Source organism: Heptranchias perlo, chromosome 2 (assembly GCF_035084215.1).
Source record: "Heptranchias perlo isolate sHepPer1 chromosome 2, sHepPer1.hap1, whole genome shotgun sequence".
Taxonomy (NCBI): domain Eukaryota; kingdom Metazoa; phylum Chordata; class Chondrichthyes; order Hexanchiformes; family Hexanchidae; genus Heptranchias; species Heptranchias perlo.
Window position 1 is genome coordinate 79,233,865 of NC_090326.1, and position 19,144 is coordinate 79,253,008.

Consider the following 19,144-nt stretch of genomic DNA (forward strand, 5'->3'; position numbering starts at 1 on the left):
AATGAGACACAGATTCCAGATGTCATCTTATATCATTGATGTCACTTTATATTCTCCTTGTACATTATCATTTTATACAAGCAGCGTAAAATGAATGGTAGACAAGTGAAAGGAATAGTCAAAATATTGCTTTTATTCTGCTTGATTTGTTCCTTTTCATACAGTAGTTTTCCTTACAGTGTTAGATATAAAAATAAATACATAAAAAGTTTCCTTTGAATTATTTTGACTATTATTAATTTTAACCACTGAAGATTTAAATTCCATTTAATAATTTATTATAAATATACAAACAAATGCTACATAGATTTCATTTCAGATGTCATATAATTTGTAATAGTGACACCAGCAGCAGTTCTTATCACAGTATAAAGAACAATAATTCAGTAGATTTAGGAACAAACTGCAAAACAGGATTCATAGTCTCAGTAAATAAATAAATATTAATTTAAAATATTATAAATAGCCAAATTTGCATTGCTATTTTCAGTCTCACAGAACTGAACTAAAGCCAATACTGCTGGTTCTCAATATAGAACAACATTGTTATCTACTATAAAAGCAGATCTCATCCAGGGACTCATGTGAACTAGAACGTTCATACAGTGATGTTGTTGCTGTCATAATTAAACAGCTGTAGGGGTTAATTTCATGAATCGAATGGCTCGAACTGTACTCTCCATAAAGAGAGCAAAGTTTCTAAGAATCACGTGAATTTTCAATTGCTTATTCCAGACACTTTTAGGAGGCGTGTCTGGAATAAAAGCCCCCTTGTGCTGGTGTTGTGTAATACTTTCTTGAATCTTGCTCTAGAAAACAGAGAACAAAGCAGCATTGAGTAATACAGTTTGCATGCTAGTCTAAGTACATGCAGCAAAGTAAAATACTATCACTCTGTGGCATCAAACACTCTCTGACACTATGGTAATGACAAGCCGAGATCGGAGGGAAGTTACAGATTTTAATTGTGGCTCTCATCGTCTCAAGTTAATTTTTATATAGCATGATTTCCTAGCTTGCTAATCCCGTGAGAGAGTGTCTCTGTGCTTAGCTCACCATAGAATAGGTTCCTAGCAACATCACTGCAAGGTGTTGTCTTGATTAACATTAATGCATATTAATATTTACAGGTGAGAGCACACAGTCAAACGGTATTACTAAGGATAGTACTAAAACATTTGTTGTGAATTACAGTGTAATGTCTGCAGTACAAATTTGCCTTTTGCCCACAGGCTGAGCCTTAAATTGCTGATCTAAAACCTAAGATCAAAATCTATTATCTATGTAAAAATCATTTTTGCTATTGCTGATTTGTTTCAGTGAGGAATAGTATTCAGTGAATCAATTTACCAGCCAACAGAATAGAAACTATTTTCCACTGATGTTACTTGCAAAACAAAATTTGGTGAGTAGGCTTTCCAGATTAAAGGATCTGCTTACTTATTAGACTCTACTCAGAGACATCCCCTTTCCTCACAATTGAGACCAGTTTCAATGTCTATTGATGCAAACATCATTCCCTGCCAGGATTCCTTGACTGGGTGCTTCTGGCAGGGAATGATGTTTGCAGGGAGCGCTGGCTGTCAATTTGTGGTCCTGCAGTGCCTGATTTTCTGTCCATTTAAATGAATTCACAGAAAACAAGGCACTGCAGGTCCGCAATTTTCCAGACAGCACTTCCTACGAGCGCTGCTCCAGGCCAGGAGCACTGACTGCTGAATTCAGTCCTTTTGCTTCTATCTCCAATGTAATGTCTATTCATTGGACTGCTTGGCCAAATTAGACCCTTGAAGGCTTTACAAGGCCAAGGAGCACCTTGTACTAAATGAAATAACAAACACTCTTCCTGACCTGGGAAGTTTATGTATTAAAATTCTTTTTCTCCTAGCTGCAGCTGTCCTGGTTATTTTTCTTCTGAATTATGCAATTGATGTATCTAACTTCTCTTTTCTCGGCTTGTGACTGATTTGTCACCAGTCTCCTTTCAGTTTCCCTAAGGCTGCAAACCCAATGCCATCAAACTAACTCAAAGCTTTCCATTTAAAAATAAATGTTGGCCCAACAGTATAATGACTGCAGTTTACAGGTTTAAAAGGTGAAATTTTTGGCTCGAATAGCATGAGATAATGCTTCCAATAGCCTAGTGAGTTCAGCCAGTGAGTCGCTGAACCATTAAGATCAGGAAGGTAATAGGTATATCCCTGGTCTGTGCTGAGGTAGTTGATCTCATCCGGGATGGCAGCAAGGGCACTACAATTGACCTCAGTGCACTTGGGTTAGGGAGTGGGTTAGTCAGGGTTCCTGCTCGGGATAATCCAACAATCCCTGCTGGAAGTGCATATGTGTATACATTGGACGATGACAGGACCTGGCTTGACTGTGATTCACCCAATGTTTGAATAACCTGCTGACACAATCAAGGTTCAAACATGAATAATAGTCACAATGAATAATTGCTAGAGGACAGCCAGTGGAACTGTACTAAAGCAAGGACTGAATGGCTTCAGGAGATAAGGCATGGGGAAAAAATGATAAGGAAATAAAAAAGATTGAGAGAATAGTAATTTTCAACTTTGAGAATTATAGCAAGTTTCCAGTCTCCTATGTAATTCTTGGGTCAAGAATTACTATTGAAGCTGTCAACTCCAATGTATATTTGTTCATATATAATTTCAAACAGGATTGACTGAGAGTCTTTTGTATTCTTGTCTGTTAATCCTTCTTTAGTGGTTACAATTCTTAAGTGAATGTTGCCTGAGGAAATATTTCTATAATGATTAGATTAATTGTCTGCAGAAATGCACTTTGTTTTGACCCATTGATTTACCGGTTACCTTCCTGATGTTCTGACTTGCTTAGTTATAGAGCATACATTCTAAAGAGTGATTACCTGAAGTACAAGTAAATCAGAGAGATTTTTCATGCTGACCAGCATTAAGTTCACTTGCTGCTTTTCATCCCCAATCCATTGATTCACAAATAATAGATACTTTTTGTATTCATGAAGGCCCTTGACAACCTTTGTCAAACAGTTTTCCTACAAAAAAAAGACAAAACTTCTAAAGTTACTGAACACTAGAACAGATGCAAGTATCATCATCTGGTATCCATGATGAAATCTGTGAATTCAAATCTGAGGAAAGTTTACATAAGAAACTGATATCACATGAAAAGGAATCTCTACTTAGCTACTGGCCAAGTAAATTCCTACATGAAGGAGCCACAAAAGATGTAAAGCTGGCTACAACCAGGACAACTGTAGAGAATTTGCACACAGAAAGGACCCACAAACCGAAATGAGATAATGACCAGATAATCTGGGTTTTTTTTTAGTGCTGTTGGCTTATCCACTCCAGAAACATATTCAAGAAGTATTTGCACTAAAAATAATTACTAACTTACAGGATGTGGAAAAAAATATTTAGTTAGACTGTTACTGACTCATTCCTAAACAATTCCTAGTAAACTAATTTTTAAAGGTCATTTAGAAAGACAAAAATACTGTTTTAAAGGTAAAGGCTATGCCATAGTAAAATAGAAAATATCTTTTTTGATATCAGGTGACATGATAGGATACAGTTGGTTGCAACTTGTAGCAAGGGCAGATATATCACAAATATTATTATGGTGCCTGCTGAGGGCATTAACAGACTTGGAAAAATTATGGTGAGATGCAACAGATAAGAGATTTCCCATAAGTTAATACATGCTCCCACAAAGCTAGCTCAAAATTATAACAGGAAGAGTGCCAGTATTTTATCTGACAAAGTTAACACATTTCCAAAGCAATCAAGGATTAGCATGACCTCAAACACACATTGTTTAACTTGGGCAATCTATAAGATTTTTTAAACATATTGAATTAATTTTATTCTGGATTGATATTTTTCTTGTGATTCGGTGAAATGGCACAGTGCAGACTGGTTACCTGTAGGATAACCAATCCAACAAAGGCAGGTTATGAATTAAGAATAAAACTAATGAAAAAAAAAATACATTTTGGGGATTAAAAAAATTGCACTCAATGACATTATAGGGTAAAAGTTTGTGAGGCCGTGTGCAGCTGCAGGGGCTCACACGTGCATATAGAAAAAAATAGGAGATACAGTGTCGTGGTTTTCCAACCATTGAAACTGATGGATGCAAAATTGCCGGCAGTGTGCATGCGATTTTCTGATAAATTCTGACTGTGTGTGAGGCCCCACATGTAGCACAAAACTTACCCTTTTTTTCTCGTGATTAATCATTAATTATTTTACAATGAACAATGCTACAATTGTTAACCTTTCAGTATACAAACTATCACACATCAATGACACAGGCTGTTATGATACATTCAGGACCCTGATTTCCATTTGCCTTGCATCCTCCGACCAATTTGGCTGGCGATAGAACTGAAGAGGTAAATTTTGAAGTATTTTTGTGGAGATGGGTGAAGCAGGAATGCTCCACTGAGCCCCACAAAAGTAATCTGGGCCGCTGCTGCCTCAGACTTCTCCCCACAACGATCGTGCCCCCAGACTTACTTTGCTGCCAACTGAGTGGCCTCCGGCCTGCCCGACATTGCACTGGCCTGAATTGGGCGAGCTGCATCAGGACGCCCATTTGGATCCTGCAGCTCACTGGTTCTATTAAAATGAGGTCCAGGCCTCAAAATGGCTCCTGCCTCCTCACTGCTGGGATGGGTGGGCTGCCAGCGGGCTCTACCAGTCGGTCGCCCAAAACTTAAAATAGAGTGTAGTCTTTGGCTGAAGTGTGGTTAGAGGGAGCGGGATAATTGGACCAGGGCACACAGGCAAAATTCAGTCCCCATTTTAAAGGCATATATTTTGCCTTTGTGGAGAAGCAAGAAAGTAGAGTTGGTGGTTGGAACTTGAGAGATTCACTGTAATACAGGCTGAGGAGCTGGGAGACAGTACTAGAGTACCACCACTGGCAAGAGAATGCACTGACAGCATGACAAGTTTACATGGGCAGTTTCAATTATAACTGAGAACATAAGAATTTACATTGGGAAAATGTGACACGAAAGTGTAATAAAAATATAACAGGAAGTAATGCTTTATAGGCAGAATGTGCATGCAGATGTATTATTTTTAATAGGAACATAAGAAATAGGAGCAGGAGTCGAGCATACGGCCCTACGAGCCTGCTCCGCCATTCGATAAGATCATGGCTGATCTTCGACCTCAATTCTACTTTCCCACCCGATCCCCATATCCCTTGAATCCCCTAGAGTCTAAAAATCTATCTATCTCAGCCTTGAACATACTCAACGACTCAGCATCCACAGCCCTCTGGGGTAGAGAGTTCCAAATATTCACAACCCTCTGAGTGAAGAAATTCCTCCTCACCTCAGTCTTAAATGGCCAACCCCTTATCCTGAGACTATGCCCTCTAGTTCTAGACTTTCCTGCCATGGAAAACCTCTCAGCATCTACCCTGTCAAGCCATCTCAGAATCTTATATGTTTTATACATTTTTAATATATATTAGATAGATGTCAACATTTCCCATTCAACTGTCATGATGTAGTTGCAGGCTTTCTGGAGTGAGTTTCTGAAGTCTAACTCAAAACTCTGCCCATCTTGTACGTAACAAAAACATATATTCATCAATTGGTAACACCATCAGTAATTTACTGGTATCATTAAAAAGGCTCAAAAATCTCAAGGCAGTACTCTAATCTGAAGGTTCAGATAACTACTGTTAATTGCTTCATCTTTGCTCCTGTAGTTAATTAGATCACTGGAAATCCTCAATTACTGATCTACTGGTAGGAGCCCCCTATATGTGTGTGTATTTTTACTGTATATAGGGGACACCTATATATATATATATATAATAATTGCATTATTGCACTGATTTGAAAATTGCCATGTAAAGGAGAAGGGAAGGCAGTTTTTTTACAAATTGTCAGAGGGAGCGAATTTAGAAATAAAGTGAGAATATCTCACCTTTTGGAAACCCCTCTTGAAACAACTGTCTTCTTTCACAAGTTGTGGCAGCTCCATGTTGTACATCTGCAGTGAACTCATCCCTCCGTCACACATGGAAAAAAAGTCGCACAACTGGAAAAAAAAAACAAATATATTATTAATTATTGCAATACAATCACTGCAATAAACGCGATGGGGGTTAATCTGAAGAAAATGATTCTATTCGTGAATTTAACGTAGTCAAATTAAATATTAAATAATATCAATCTAGTTCTTCTACCAGAGGGCTGATGGCAGATTATCGGTAAAGTTTCTTTAAATATTAAAATGATGTTTGTATTAATTCCTACAGCCTCTTATCACGTGGAAATGCTTGACGCGGAATCCCGCCTAATCAGACTCACCTGCCGGTTGCGCAGTTCCACAGCAACACCGCGGATGAAAAGAGCCAAAGACGCGAGCTTCAAGCCCCCCAAATCAACGCTAGATTGCGAAAAGTCCTCAGACTCTCCTGAAGATTCAGGGAGCGGGGAGGCGGCAACTTGAGACATCAGGACGGCTGTCACCCACAGCGACAGCAGCAGGACAGGCTGGCAGAGATCTGAAAGGGAAAGACAAGAAGGACCGTCAGTAGCTGTTTTCCCCAGAGCCGAGAACCAGCAGCAAAGCTCAGAGAGCGGGGGTTTGTACTAACAGTGCGGCGAAGGCATGCTGAGGGTCGCAGGGTCTGACAATCAACCGGATCGTCTGTGTGGAGCTGCCTTAGAGACGAGTGCGGAGCGTTTGGTGTCATCACGACATCTGGGCATTTATTTATTGCCCAGGGTAATTCGTTGGTTTCCCCAACGGAAACCCCAGGATCGTGTTTTGTAATCCATGGAATTTATTTTTAACTGCCTCATAAGCAAGAGGAATCTCCAGTGGGGTGAAACTCAATTTAAAACAAAACTGCAAGTTTACAATTATTGTCGGTTGGCTGAAAATGAGAGGAAATATAACATAGCCAAACATTTAATATGAAATCAGTGACTCAGTTTGCCACTTTTTAAAAAAAAAAGCCGTAAATTGCAAAGAAACTTAAAAATTACAAATATTTTAACCATGAACAAAACCATCTTAACAATTTCCCTTTCTAATCCCCACCCCCTCATTCATTTCTTTCTCTCTCTCTCATACCCCTTTCTCCTCTTCTCTCATTCCCTCATGGAAGGAAGGCACATTTATTGTGACCGCTCACATCCTTTGTTATCAACATCTCCACACAGGTGCATGAAACCACACTTCAATCTCAAGAGCTATGCACAATGTGGAATATGTTATTAATCCCTGCGATGAATGTTCTAGACTATCATAAACTACAGTCATAGCTGGGTTTTACTGGTGGTTGCCAGGACCCAAAAAACAGAAGAATTAAAAAATATATATATATATATATATAACATAAACTATTCATCAATGTATGAGTTCCACATTACACAGGGAAGATGATCATCTCTACAGTTACAGCACTTTCAATCTGTAATGTCAGGCCATGCAGCCCTAAATTCAGGGAGCCAAACAAGTCCTGTTTGTGCCTGCTTTAAAGGATTGTTATTTTGCAAAATGCTCAAATTCTGTAAGTCTCTCAGAAAGATCAGTTAAATATTTAGTCTTCCTGCAGTCTTCCATTTGTTTTAACTGGAAGAATTCAATAATTCTCAATCAACAATTCTCTAAATCATCAATTTTGTATTTATTCAGAAGACATCTAACAAGGCTCTGTATGAGAGATTACAGGTTCAAATGAGGCAACTTCATGGCCTGGATTGGAAATTAGTCGGGAGGTAGGAGGCAGAGTCAGGATTAAAAAGGAAATTCTCAAATTAACATGCAGTGATAAGTGCTGAGGCCTCAACTTTTCACTAGATGACCTGGATGTGGGAGCAGTAGTGGGTACATACAAGTTTGCAGGTGATACTGTAGACCGGTGTGATTCTGTTAAGCTGGCCAATATGATGATCTGCTATTCATTTTTCCTAGAATGGAAAATTTGCTGGAGTCCCTGTACTATTAAAACCATTACTGTTATCAGGGTGAAGTGGTAGCTGTGTTAAAAGCGTGTGTGTGTGTGTGTGTGTGTGTATTTGATAACCTAATGTTCTTGCTCATGTCTCAGTTGTGTAGAACGGGAATGTATAAACAGATAGTCTTTGTATGCAGAATGAGACAGGGGAAATGGTACACCTGTCTGAGAACCAGATGGCTTTGTGGTTCTGGTTCAAGCAAGGTTGGTAGGTATAAATGTAAGGAATCTTACAACACCAGGTTATAGTCCAACAAATTTATTTTAAAATCACAAGCTTTCGGAGATTATCTCCTTCGTCAGATGAATGAATGAAAAGGTTCTCAAATCGCATATCTTATACTATGTTGGGACAGCATCACACCAATCAAAAGGTGTCGTTGTTATTCAAACAGGCCAGTCACGGAGAACAGCACGTCCCAGTACACTCGATATACATTGTGTCTATTACACAGGCAAGCAGAAAGAAACTCAAAATGGCAGAGAGAGAGAGAATTTTAAAAAACATATAAATTTTTTCCCCCTTTTTGCTGGTGGGGTTACGTGTAGCGTGACATGAACCCAAGATCCCGGTTGAGGCCGTCCTCATGGGTGCGGAACTTGGCTATCAACTTCTGCTCGACGATTTTGCGTTGTCGTGTGTCTCGAAGGCCGCCTTGGAGAACGCTTACCCGAAGATCGGTGGCTGAATGTCCTTGACTGCTAAAGTGTTCCCCGACTGGGAGGGAACCCTCCTGTTTGGCGATTGAAGACAAACACGGGACGCAACCAACAGAGTACCCTTCGTCGTCCAGTACTTCCCTGGAGCGGAGAAACTACACCATGTTCTCCGCAGCCTTCAACATGTCATCGATGACGACGAACACCTCGCTAAGGCCATCCCCACGCCTCCACTGCTCGCCTTTAAACAGCCACCCAACCTCAAACAGACCATCGTTCGCAGCAAGTTACCCAGTTTTCAGGAGAACAGCGTCCACGACACCACACAACCCTGCCACGGCAACCTCTGCAAGACTTGCCAGATCATCGACACGGATACCACCATCACACGAGAGGACACCACCCACCAGGTACATGGTTCATACTCCTGTGACTCGGCCAACGTTGTTTACCTCATACGTTGCAGGAAAGGATGCCCCGGAGCATGGTACATTGGCGAGACCATGCAGACACTGCGACAACGGATGAACGGACACCGCGCAACAATCGCCAAACAGGAGGGTTCCCTCCCAGTCGGGGAACACTTTAGCAGTCAAGGACATTCAGCCACCGATCTTCGGGTAAGCGTTCTCCAAGGCGGCCTTTGAGACACACGACAACGCAAAATCGTCGAGCAGAAGTTGATAGCCAAGTTCCGCACCCATGAGGACGGCCTCAACCGGGATCTTGGGTTCATGTCACGCTACACGTAACCCCACCAGCAAAAAGGGGGAAAAAATGTATATGTTTTTTAAAATTCTCTCTCTCTCTCTCTGCCATTTTGAGTTTCTTTCTGCCTGCCTGTGTAATAGACACAATGTATATCGAGTGTACTGGGACGTGCTGTTCTCCGTGACTGGCCTGTTTGAATAACAACGACACCTTTTGATTGGTGTGATGCTGTCCCAACATAGTATAAGATATGCGATTTGAGAACCTTTTCATTCATTCATCTGACGAAGGAGATAATCTCCGAAAGCTTGTGATTTTAAAATAAATTTGTTGGACTATAACCTGGTGTTGTAAGATTCCTTACATTTGTCCACCCCAGTCCATCACCGGCATCTCCACATCAGGTATAAATGTAGGTAGCGCAGCCGCTGACTGTTAGAACAGAACAGACTCGAAGATAGCATGCTGAAGTGATTGTATCTCTGTACTCTGGACTGGGTAAGGTAACTATAATCTGGTGTCTGAAGCCATAACAATCCATCTTTCGAGGGTCAACAATACTAAGCTAGGAAGTATAGTGAACTGTGAAGAACAGAAAATTGCAAAAGGATACAGATAGTGAATGGGTAGAATGGTGGCAGATATAGTTTGATTTAACAAAGTGTAAAGCAGTATACTTTGGATGTAAGAGTGGTAGATGGGAATACGGTCTAACAACTTGCATTTATATAGCGCCTGTAATGTAAAATTGCCCAAGGTGCTTCACAGGATCATTACAAAACAAAACTTGACACTGAGCCACATGAGATATTAAGGCAGGTGACCAAAAGCTTGGTCAAAGTGATAGATTTTAAGGAGCGTCTTAAAGGGGTAGAGAGGTTTAGGGAGGGGACTCCAGAGCTTAGCGTCTCGGCAGCTGAAGGCACAGCTGCTGATGGTGGAGTGATTTAAAATCGGGAATGTGCAAGAGGCCAGAATTGGAGGAGTTTAGAGATAGGGGGGTGATGCCATGGAGGGATTTGAAAAAAAGATTGGAATTTTAAAATCCAAATAGGGAAGCTTTAGGGGTCTATTGAACAAATGGATTTATAGGCCTAGATACATAAGTCATTAAAATATACAAAAAGTGATCAAAAAAACTAATGATGTATTGAAACGGGTATCGTATATAAAGCAAGTAAGTACTATTGTAGATATCCAGAGCATTGGTCAGACCTCATTTAGGGTATTGTGTTCAGTTTTGGGCTGCCACCTGGGGAAGGATATACTGGCCATGAAGGTTCAGTAATGATTCAGGTTGATATGAGACTGAAGGGACTTAACTATTAAAGAAGACTTGGATTGTATTTTCTAAAGATGAGAAGGTTAAAGGGTCCTCTGAGAAAGGGGTGCCACAGGGTTCAGTGTTATGACCACAATTGTTTCTAATTTATATCAAGCTGGTTTTAGATAATCTCAATCCAGTTCTTAGCAGACACAAGCTCACAGTAAAAACTGCATAGAATTATTAAACTAACTGAGGTGTTATTCAGATAAGTCAGAATGATGGCTGATCAGCAGGATGGAAAGGTCACTGGTTCATTAGGAGGTGTTCTTCTGAACTTGAATTTAAGGCACTTTGTTATGCCATAATAGAGGAAGCTTTACCACTGTATCTGACCTGATCTACTGTAATGAAAGGAAATACTTTTGAAGCATAAGTGGCTAGGACACTAGAAGAGCTGCCCTGTTTTTTGAAAAGTTTTGTTTATTCAGTCTCAGGGTGTGAGCGTCGCTGGTGAGGCCGGCATTTATTGCCCATCGCTAGTTGACCTGAGCAGGTGGTGGTGGGCCGCCTTGAGCAGTTTAATATAACTGACCAGACCAGAGGGCAATTAAGAGTCAACCATGTTGGTGTGGGACTGGAGTCACACATAGGCCAGACCAGGAAAGGACGAGAGTTTTCCTTCTCTAAAGGACATTAATGAACCAGTTGGGTTTTTAATGACAATCTGACAGCTTCATGGTAACTTTTACTGATTACCAGTTTGTTATTTCCAAATGTTTTTCTTTTTAAAAACTGAATTCAAATTCATAAACTGCTATTGTGACTTGAAGTCACATTTTCTGGATTAAACTAGTCCAGTAACACAAAATCTATGCTACTGTACCTGTAATAATGCCATGGACTCTTTTACATCTACCTGAAAAGGCAGAGAAAACCTCAGTTTAATGTCTCATCTGAAAGATGGAAGCTGTGACAATGCACTGCACCCTGAAGCATCAGCCTAGATTGTGCTCAAGTTCTGTAGTGGGACTTGAACCCACGACCTTCTAATTTAGAGGTGAGTGTTACCAATGAGTGACTTGGGTAGAATTTAGATTAAGATTTTATGAAGTGCAGTATATTAGAAAGTATAAGATTGAAACAGCAAAAAGGAGGAATGTAGCAAAGATAGACAAAAAGGATATGCTGTTCAAAATATGGGAGATATGTGTTGGACCGAAAAATTCTTCCTGGGAAATGGAAGGGACATTTAAGTATTAAAAAAATGACAGTGATAATAATTGCTAGGGTTACTTAGTCAATGTCTTCTAATGTCAGCCTTGGCTCAGTTATAGCACTCTTGTCTCTGAGTCAGAAGGCTGCGGGTTACATAAGAAATAGGAGCAGGAGTAGGCCAATCGGCCCCTCGAGCCTGCTCCGCCATTCAATAAGATCATGGCTGATCTGATCCTAACCTCAAATCTAAATTCATGTCCAATTTCCTGCCTGCTCCCTGTAACCCCTAATTCCCTTTACTTCTAGGAAACTGTCTATTTCTGTTTTAAATTTATTTCAAGTCTCATTCAAGAGACCTGAGTACGTAATCCAGGCTGACACTCCAATCCAGTACTGAGGGAGCTCTGTACTGTCGCAGTTGCCATCTTTCAGATGCGATGTTAAATTGAGGCCCCATCTGACCCCTCAGGTGGATGTAAAAGATCCGATGGCACTATTCGAAGAAGAGCAGGGGAGTTCTGCCTGGTGTATGGCCAACATTTATCTCTCAATCAATACCATTAAAACAGATTACCTGGTCATTTATCTCACTTCTGTTTGTGGGACTTTGCTATGTGCAAATTGGCTGCTGCTTTTCCTACATTTTTTATTCGTTCATGGGATGTGGGCGTCACTGGCAAGCCCAGCATTTATTGCCCATCCCTAATTGCCCTTGAGAAGGTGGTGGTGAACCACCGCCTTGAACCGCTGCAGTCTGTGTGGTGAAGGTTCTCCCACAGTGCTGTTAGGTAGGGAGTTCCAGAATTTTGACCCAGCGACGATGAAGGAATGGTGATATATTTCCAAGTCGGGATGGTGTGTGACTTGGAGGGGAACGTGCAGGTGGTGTTGTTCCCATATGCCTGCTGCTCTTGTCCTTCTTGGTGGTAGAGGTCGCGGGTTTGGGAGGTACTGTCGAAGAATTACAACAGTGACTGCACTTCAGAAATACTTAATTGGCTGTAAAGCACTTTGGGACATCCTGCGGTGGTGAAAGGCGCAAGTTCGTTCTTTCTAGGAAACAGAGTCTGGTATTGAATGGATTTTGAAACTTCAGTCTTCCTCTAGCTTTCCTCATCTTTGGCTTTTCTCCCCTCTTTCTCACTCTTAACCCGCAATTCAACCTGTTTCTTGGCTGTTTGCTCAGGCTGAACCCAATGATGCTCAATTTTGGTGTTCTTTCTGATAAGATGAGCTTTCATCCAACACTCTAACCATCACCAAGTTCTCCTATTGTCACCTCTGTAAAATTGCCTGCCTCCATTACTACCTGATTTCCACTGTTGCTGGAGCTCTTATTCGCCTTTCTTCAGTTCTAGCCTCGATCTGTCCAATTATCTGATCACCAGCCTCCTGAGCTCCACCCTACATGAACTCCAACTCTGCCAGCTGCATCTTATCCTGTTGAAGTGCCACTCATCAATTACTCCTATCCTCTCTGATTTCCATTGACTTTCAAAATCCTTTTGTTCTTCAAAGGAAAAGATGTCTTGTATCCCAAAGGCTTTCTCAAGGTCTTCCGCTTCCTATCCACCTTATCACCATACATGCCAGTAGGGACTTTGTGGAAATTGTTTTCCTCTAAATTCCCACTAGAAACTGTGGTTTCAGCAATTTACTGAAAAGAAATGCAAGGATTTTAGACTTTCTTTTAAAACTTGTTCATTGGGGCTAGACTTTCAAGAATGTGCTGACATATCGCCTGGTGGCAGCACATATCGGAGTCATGGGTGTGTACCTACATTGGCTCCCAGTCCACCAATGCCTCAATTTTTAAAAATTCTCATCCTCGTGTTCAAATCCCTCCATGACTTTGCCCCTCCCTAACTCCGCCCTCTGAGAACTCTGTTCCTCCAACTCTGGCTTCTTGTGCATCCCTCATTTCCTTCACCCTACCATTGGTGGCTGTGCCTTCAGTCATCTGGGCCCCAAGCTCTAGAATTTCCTCCCCAAACCTTTTTGCACCTCTACCCCTCTCCTTTTAAGACTCCGCTTAAAACCTACCTCATTGACCAAGCATTTGGTCACCTGTCCTAACGTCACCACCTTTGTCTTGGTGTCAATTTTTGTCTGATTACTCTCTTATGAAGTGCTTTGGGACATCTTATTATGTTAAAGGCACTATATAAATGCAAGTTGTTGTATTGCCCACAATTTTCTGTCCATTGAAATCACTGGACAGAAATTACAGGCAAGTGCACCTGTGATGTTGGCAGCACATATCAGAACATGTACCTAAGCTTTTGCTATTTTGCTGAGTCTTTTTATTCTGTGCATACATTTGACTAAATTAGTTCTAGCCTGTATGCAGTAGTCTGTTGAGGTGCTATTTTCTGCCTTTGAAAACAGTGGGATACTGTGAGTGGGCACCTGCATATTATCCAATAAGCAGTTCACCAAAACTAGGAGTTAATTGTTAAATCTGGCCATGCTAACAAATATGTGATGGTGATGGAAGGTGTGGATTTTGGTTCATAAGGGACTTGATTTTATGGAAATTGCAGATGAGCCTTGAACACAAAAGTAAGCGATGATTAAAATCTTGAACTGTAATATGGAGGTCAAACTTGGGACCTTCCTGGTCTCTGTGGCTCAGCTACTCACTGAGCAATTTGGAGAACATTAATGTTTGTGTTTTAATCAGAGTTTTAGACAATACCATTGTCTAGGAGAGAGTTCTCCAGGCAGGAAAGCAATATAATTTGAGCAGGCCTTTTGATATGTGAAACCTGGGTGGGGGGTGGGGGTCTTGTTATCCTGGAAGGTTGGTTAAATGCTGGCAACTGTTACAGTGCTACACTGTCACAGTCTTGTATAGAACTAGTGGCCCAGGTACATCTCTTCAATTTTGGAGAGGATGGAGTAGCAATTCTCTTGCACAGAAATTAAGAACTTGGCCATTTATGCCATTGGTGATAGTTGCTTTTTCAGGACCAAGCTTTTGAGAGAGATGTTTGACTTGTGGTCTTGATTTGGTTAATTTGAGATTTTAATCTTCATGGGAGTTTTGGGACTTTATCTTGGATTTCAGATTTTTCTGCAGATATAGTGTTATCTGGTTTATTAAATGAACTGATTATGATTGAAACCAACTGTGCCTAGCATTCCATTTGAACTTGGTGAAAGGGTTATATGAGCAATAGGCAAATTATTAAAAACAGAACTGCTCTGGGATAAAGAGACTGTAATAGGTCCTCATTTGATGATCCTTGACCTGGAATTGCTTGAAGCTGACACAGGACAAAATGTGATGACGTGCTTCTCCTTAATGGGTTCAAATTTTCCCAAAAAATTAAAGGAAAAAATCCTTCATTAATCTCAACTACCCTTTGGGCTGCAACAGGCCTGAGCTTGGTTAAAATTCACAAGGTAGGTCTGGATGAAGAAAGCCCTTAAGCCTATTTGACTACTTCCTTCCAGAATGCCAACCAAACCATCTTCCTATTTCACTATTGGGCTGTTACTTAAACGAGCCCAGTGTCCTGGCCTCAATCCTCTCTTGGCATCCTTTTCCAGTTATTGATCTCCCTCTATGTAAAGAAATGCTTCCGAATGTGTCTCAGCCTCTCATTCGCAACCCCTCAAATAATGAAGCAGTCCGAGCCCGCATGCAGCAAGACCTGGACAATATCCAGGCTTGGGCTCATAAGTGGCAAGTAACATTCACACCAGACAAGTGCCAGGCAGTGGCCATCTCCAACAAGAGAGAGTCTAACCACCTCCCCTTGACATTCGACGGCATCACCATCACTGAATCCCCCAACCAACAATATCCTGAGGGTCACCATTGACCAGAAATTTAACTGGACCAGCCGCATAAATACTGTGGCTACAAGAGCAGGTCAGAGGCTGGGTATTCTGCGGCGAGTGACTCACTTTTTTTTATTCGTTCATTGGATGTGGGCGACGCTGGCAAGGCCGGAATTTATTGCTCATCCCTAATTGTCCTTGAGAAGGTGGTGGTGAGCCGCCTTCTTGAACCACTGCAGTCCGTGTGGTGAAGGTTCTCCCACAGTGCTATTAGGAAGGGAGTTCCAGGATTTTGACCCGGCGATGATGAAGGAACGGCAATATATTTCCAAGTCGGGATGGTGTGTGACTTGGAGGGGAACATGCAGGTGGTGTTGTTCCCATGTACCTGCTGCTCTTGTCCTTCTAGTTGGTAGAGGTCGCGGGTTTAGGAGCTGCTGTGGAAGAAGCCTTGGCGAGTTGCTGCAGTGCATCCTGTGGACGGTACACACTGCAGACACTGTGCGCCGGTGGTGAAGGGAGCGAATGTTTAGGGTGGTGGATGAGGTGCCAATCCTGACTCCCCAAAGCCTTTCCACTATCTACAAGGCACAAGTCAGGAATGTGATAGAATACTCTCCACTTGCCTGGATGAGTGCAGCTCCAACAACACTCAAGAAGCTCGACACCATCCAGGACAAAGCACCCCGCTTGATTGGCACCCCATCCACCACCCTAAACATTCACTCCCTTCACCACCGGCGCACAGTGTCTGCAGTGTGTACCATCCACAGGACGCACTGCAGCAACTCGCCAAGGCTTCTTCGACAGCACCTCCCAAACCCGTGACCTCTACCACCTAGAAGGACAAGAGCAGCAGGTACATGGGAACAACACCACCTGCATGTTCCCCTCCAAGTCACACACCATCCCAGCTTGGAAATATATCTCCGTTCCTTCGTCGTCGCTGGGTCAAAATCCTGGAAGTCCCTTCCTAATAGCACAGTGGGAGAACCTTCACCACACGGACTGCAGCAGTTCAAGAAGGCGGCTCACCACCACCTTCTCAAGGGCAATTAGGGTTGGGCAATAAATGCCGGCTTCGCCAGCGACGCCCACATCCCATGAACGAATTTTTAAAAAAACTCTGCTGCCTTGGCATACATGAAGATACTATTTTGAGTTTGATCGTCTGTCTTGTTAAGCAACTTGTCTACTTCCATAAGATTCCATCTGAGACCATTGTTGTCAAGGCTGAAGAGCCCTGGCTTATCAATTTAATCTTCATAGCTCTTGACACTGACACAAGAGATTAGTCTCATGCACTGCCTCTAGATTATGGATGGCACCATCATATTACAGCAGTACTCCAGGTGCAGCCTTACTAAGGCACTGCACAATTCTGGTGATTGAAACTCAACTGATTAAGCGATATAACCCAGCATCTGATTTGCTTTGTTTAGCTCAATCCCAAATGTGTCACCACTGAGAATTTGCATTAGCAACTGGCCAATCTTAAGTAACTTTCTAGGTGGGAATAGGAAGTACAATTTCATGAAGTTACTAGTATCACCACCCAATCTGATAATCGAAACTGAATTAAGGAACTATCTTAAATTTTGCAAAAGTTTACCAAAGCAACAAAGAAAGATTAAATAAAAAGAAGCAGTGTACACAATGCGTGAAGCAACATTTCCCTAGGGGATTGACCATGCATTTATACTAAAATAATCAGTGCAAAGCAGTTTTGCTTTACACCAAATCAGGGCCTGGAGTGAGGGTTCACAGATACTAACATTGTAATGTAAATGCACCACGAGTGGCTGGATAGAGTCCATGAATGAGCTGATTGTAGTTGGTCTGTTGAACAAATTGGCTTGATTGCCAAACAACCTTTTCTGATTTCCATGTTTTCTTATTGTCTTTCTTATTCACCATATACATAAACGATTTCATAGAATCATAGAAGTTTACAACATGGAAACAGGCCCTTCGGCCCAACATGTCCATGTCGCCCAGTTTATACCACTAAGCTAGTCCCAATTGCCTGCACTTGGCCCATATCCCTCTATACCCATCTTACCCATGTAACTGTCCAAATGCTTTTTAAAAGACAAAATTGTACCTGCCTCTACTACTGCCTCTGGCAGCTCGTTCCAGACACTCACCACCCTTTGAGTGAAAAAATTGCCCCTCTGGACCCTTTTGTATCTCTCCCCTCTCACCTTAAATCTATGCCCCCTCGTTATAGACTCCCCTACCTTTGGGAAAAGATTTTGACTATCTACCTTATCTATGCCCCTCATTATTTTATAGACTTCTATAAGATCACCCCGAAACCTCCTACTCTCCAGGGAAAAAAGTCTCAGTCTATCCAACCTCTCCCTATAAGTCAAACCATCAAGTCCCGGTAGCATCCTAGTAAATCTTTTCTGCACTCTTTCTAGTTTAATAATATCCTTTCTATAATAGGGTGACCAGAACTGTGCACAGTATTCCAAGTGTGGCCTTACTAATGTCTTGTACAACTTCAACAAGACATCCCAACTCCTGTATTCAATGTTCTGACCAATGAAACCAAGCATGCTGAATGCCTTCTTCACCACCCTATCCACCTGTGACTCCACTTTCAAGGAGCTATGAACCTGTACTCCTAGATCTTTGTTCTATAACTCTCCCCAACGCCCTACCATTAACGGAGTAGGTCCTGGCCCGATTCGATCTACCAAAATGCATCACCTCACATTTATCTAAATTAAACTCCATCTGCCATTCCTCGGCCCACTGGCCCAATTTATCAAGATCCCGTTGCAATCCTAGATAACCTTCTTCACTGTCCACAATGCCACCAATCTTGGTGTCATCTGCAAACTTACTAACCATGCTTCCTAAATTCTCATCCAAATCATTAATATAAATAACAAATAACAGCGGACCCAGCACCGATCCCTGAGGCACACCGCTGGTCACAGGCCTCCAGTTTGAAACACAACCCTCTACAACCACCCTCTGTCTTCTGCTGTCAATCCAATTTTGTATCCAATTGGCTACCTCACCTTGGATCCCGTGAGATTTAACCTTATGTAACAACCTACCATGTGGTACCTTGTCAAAGGCTTTGCTAAAGTCCATGTAGACCACGTCTACTGCACAGCCCTCATCTATCTTCTTGGTTACCTCTTCAAAAAACTCAATCAAATTCGTGAGACATGATTTTCCTCTCTCAAAACCATGCTGACTGTTCCTAATCAGTCCCTGCCTCTCCAAATGCCTGTAGATCCTGTCTCTCAGAATACCCTCTAACAACTTACCCACTACAGATGTCAGGCTCACCGGTCTGTAGTTCCCAGGCTTTTCCCTGCCGCCCTTCTTAAACAAAGGCACAACATTTGCTACCCTCCAATCTTCAGGCACCTCACCTGTAGCTGTCGATGATTCAAATATCTCTGCTAGGGGACCTGCAATTTCCTCCCTAACCTCCCATAACGTCCTGGGATACATTTCATCAGGTCCCGGAGATTT

The 19,144-nt window shown here is 41.8% G+C and overlaps 1 protein-coding gene and 1 long non-coding RNA gene across 3 annotated transcripts in view; one reads left to right on the forward strand and one right to left on the reverse strand.

The window, feature by feature from the left end:
• Positions 1–626: 626 nt before the first annotated feature.
• Positions 627–6,038, reverse strand: LOC137332170 (interleukin-6-like). Its single transcript, XM_067995879.1, has 3 exons — positions 5,958–6,038; positions 2,891–3,037; positions 627–809 (listed from the first exon to the last, which is right to left on the reverse strand). The coding sequence occupies exons 1-3, from the start codon at positions 6,036–6,038 to the stop codon at positions 627–629; spliced, it is 411 nt and encodes a 136-aa protein (XP_067851980.1).
• Positions 6,039–6,417: 379 nt separating this feature from the next.
• LOC137333870 (uncharacterized) overlaps positions 6,418–19,144 on the forward strand; it is a 29,929-nt gene continuing 17,202 nt past the window's right edge. The window contains exon 1 of one of the 2 annotated variants that reach the window (XR_010965999.1): positions 6,418–6,621. This is a non-coding gene — a long non-coding RNA (uncharacterized lncRNA). Of the gene's footprint in view, positions 6,622–11,613; positions 11,697–19,144 lie in introns of those variants that run through there. The other variant, XR_010966000.1, reaches the window with a different exon arrangement.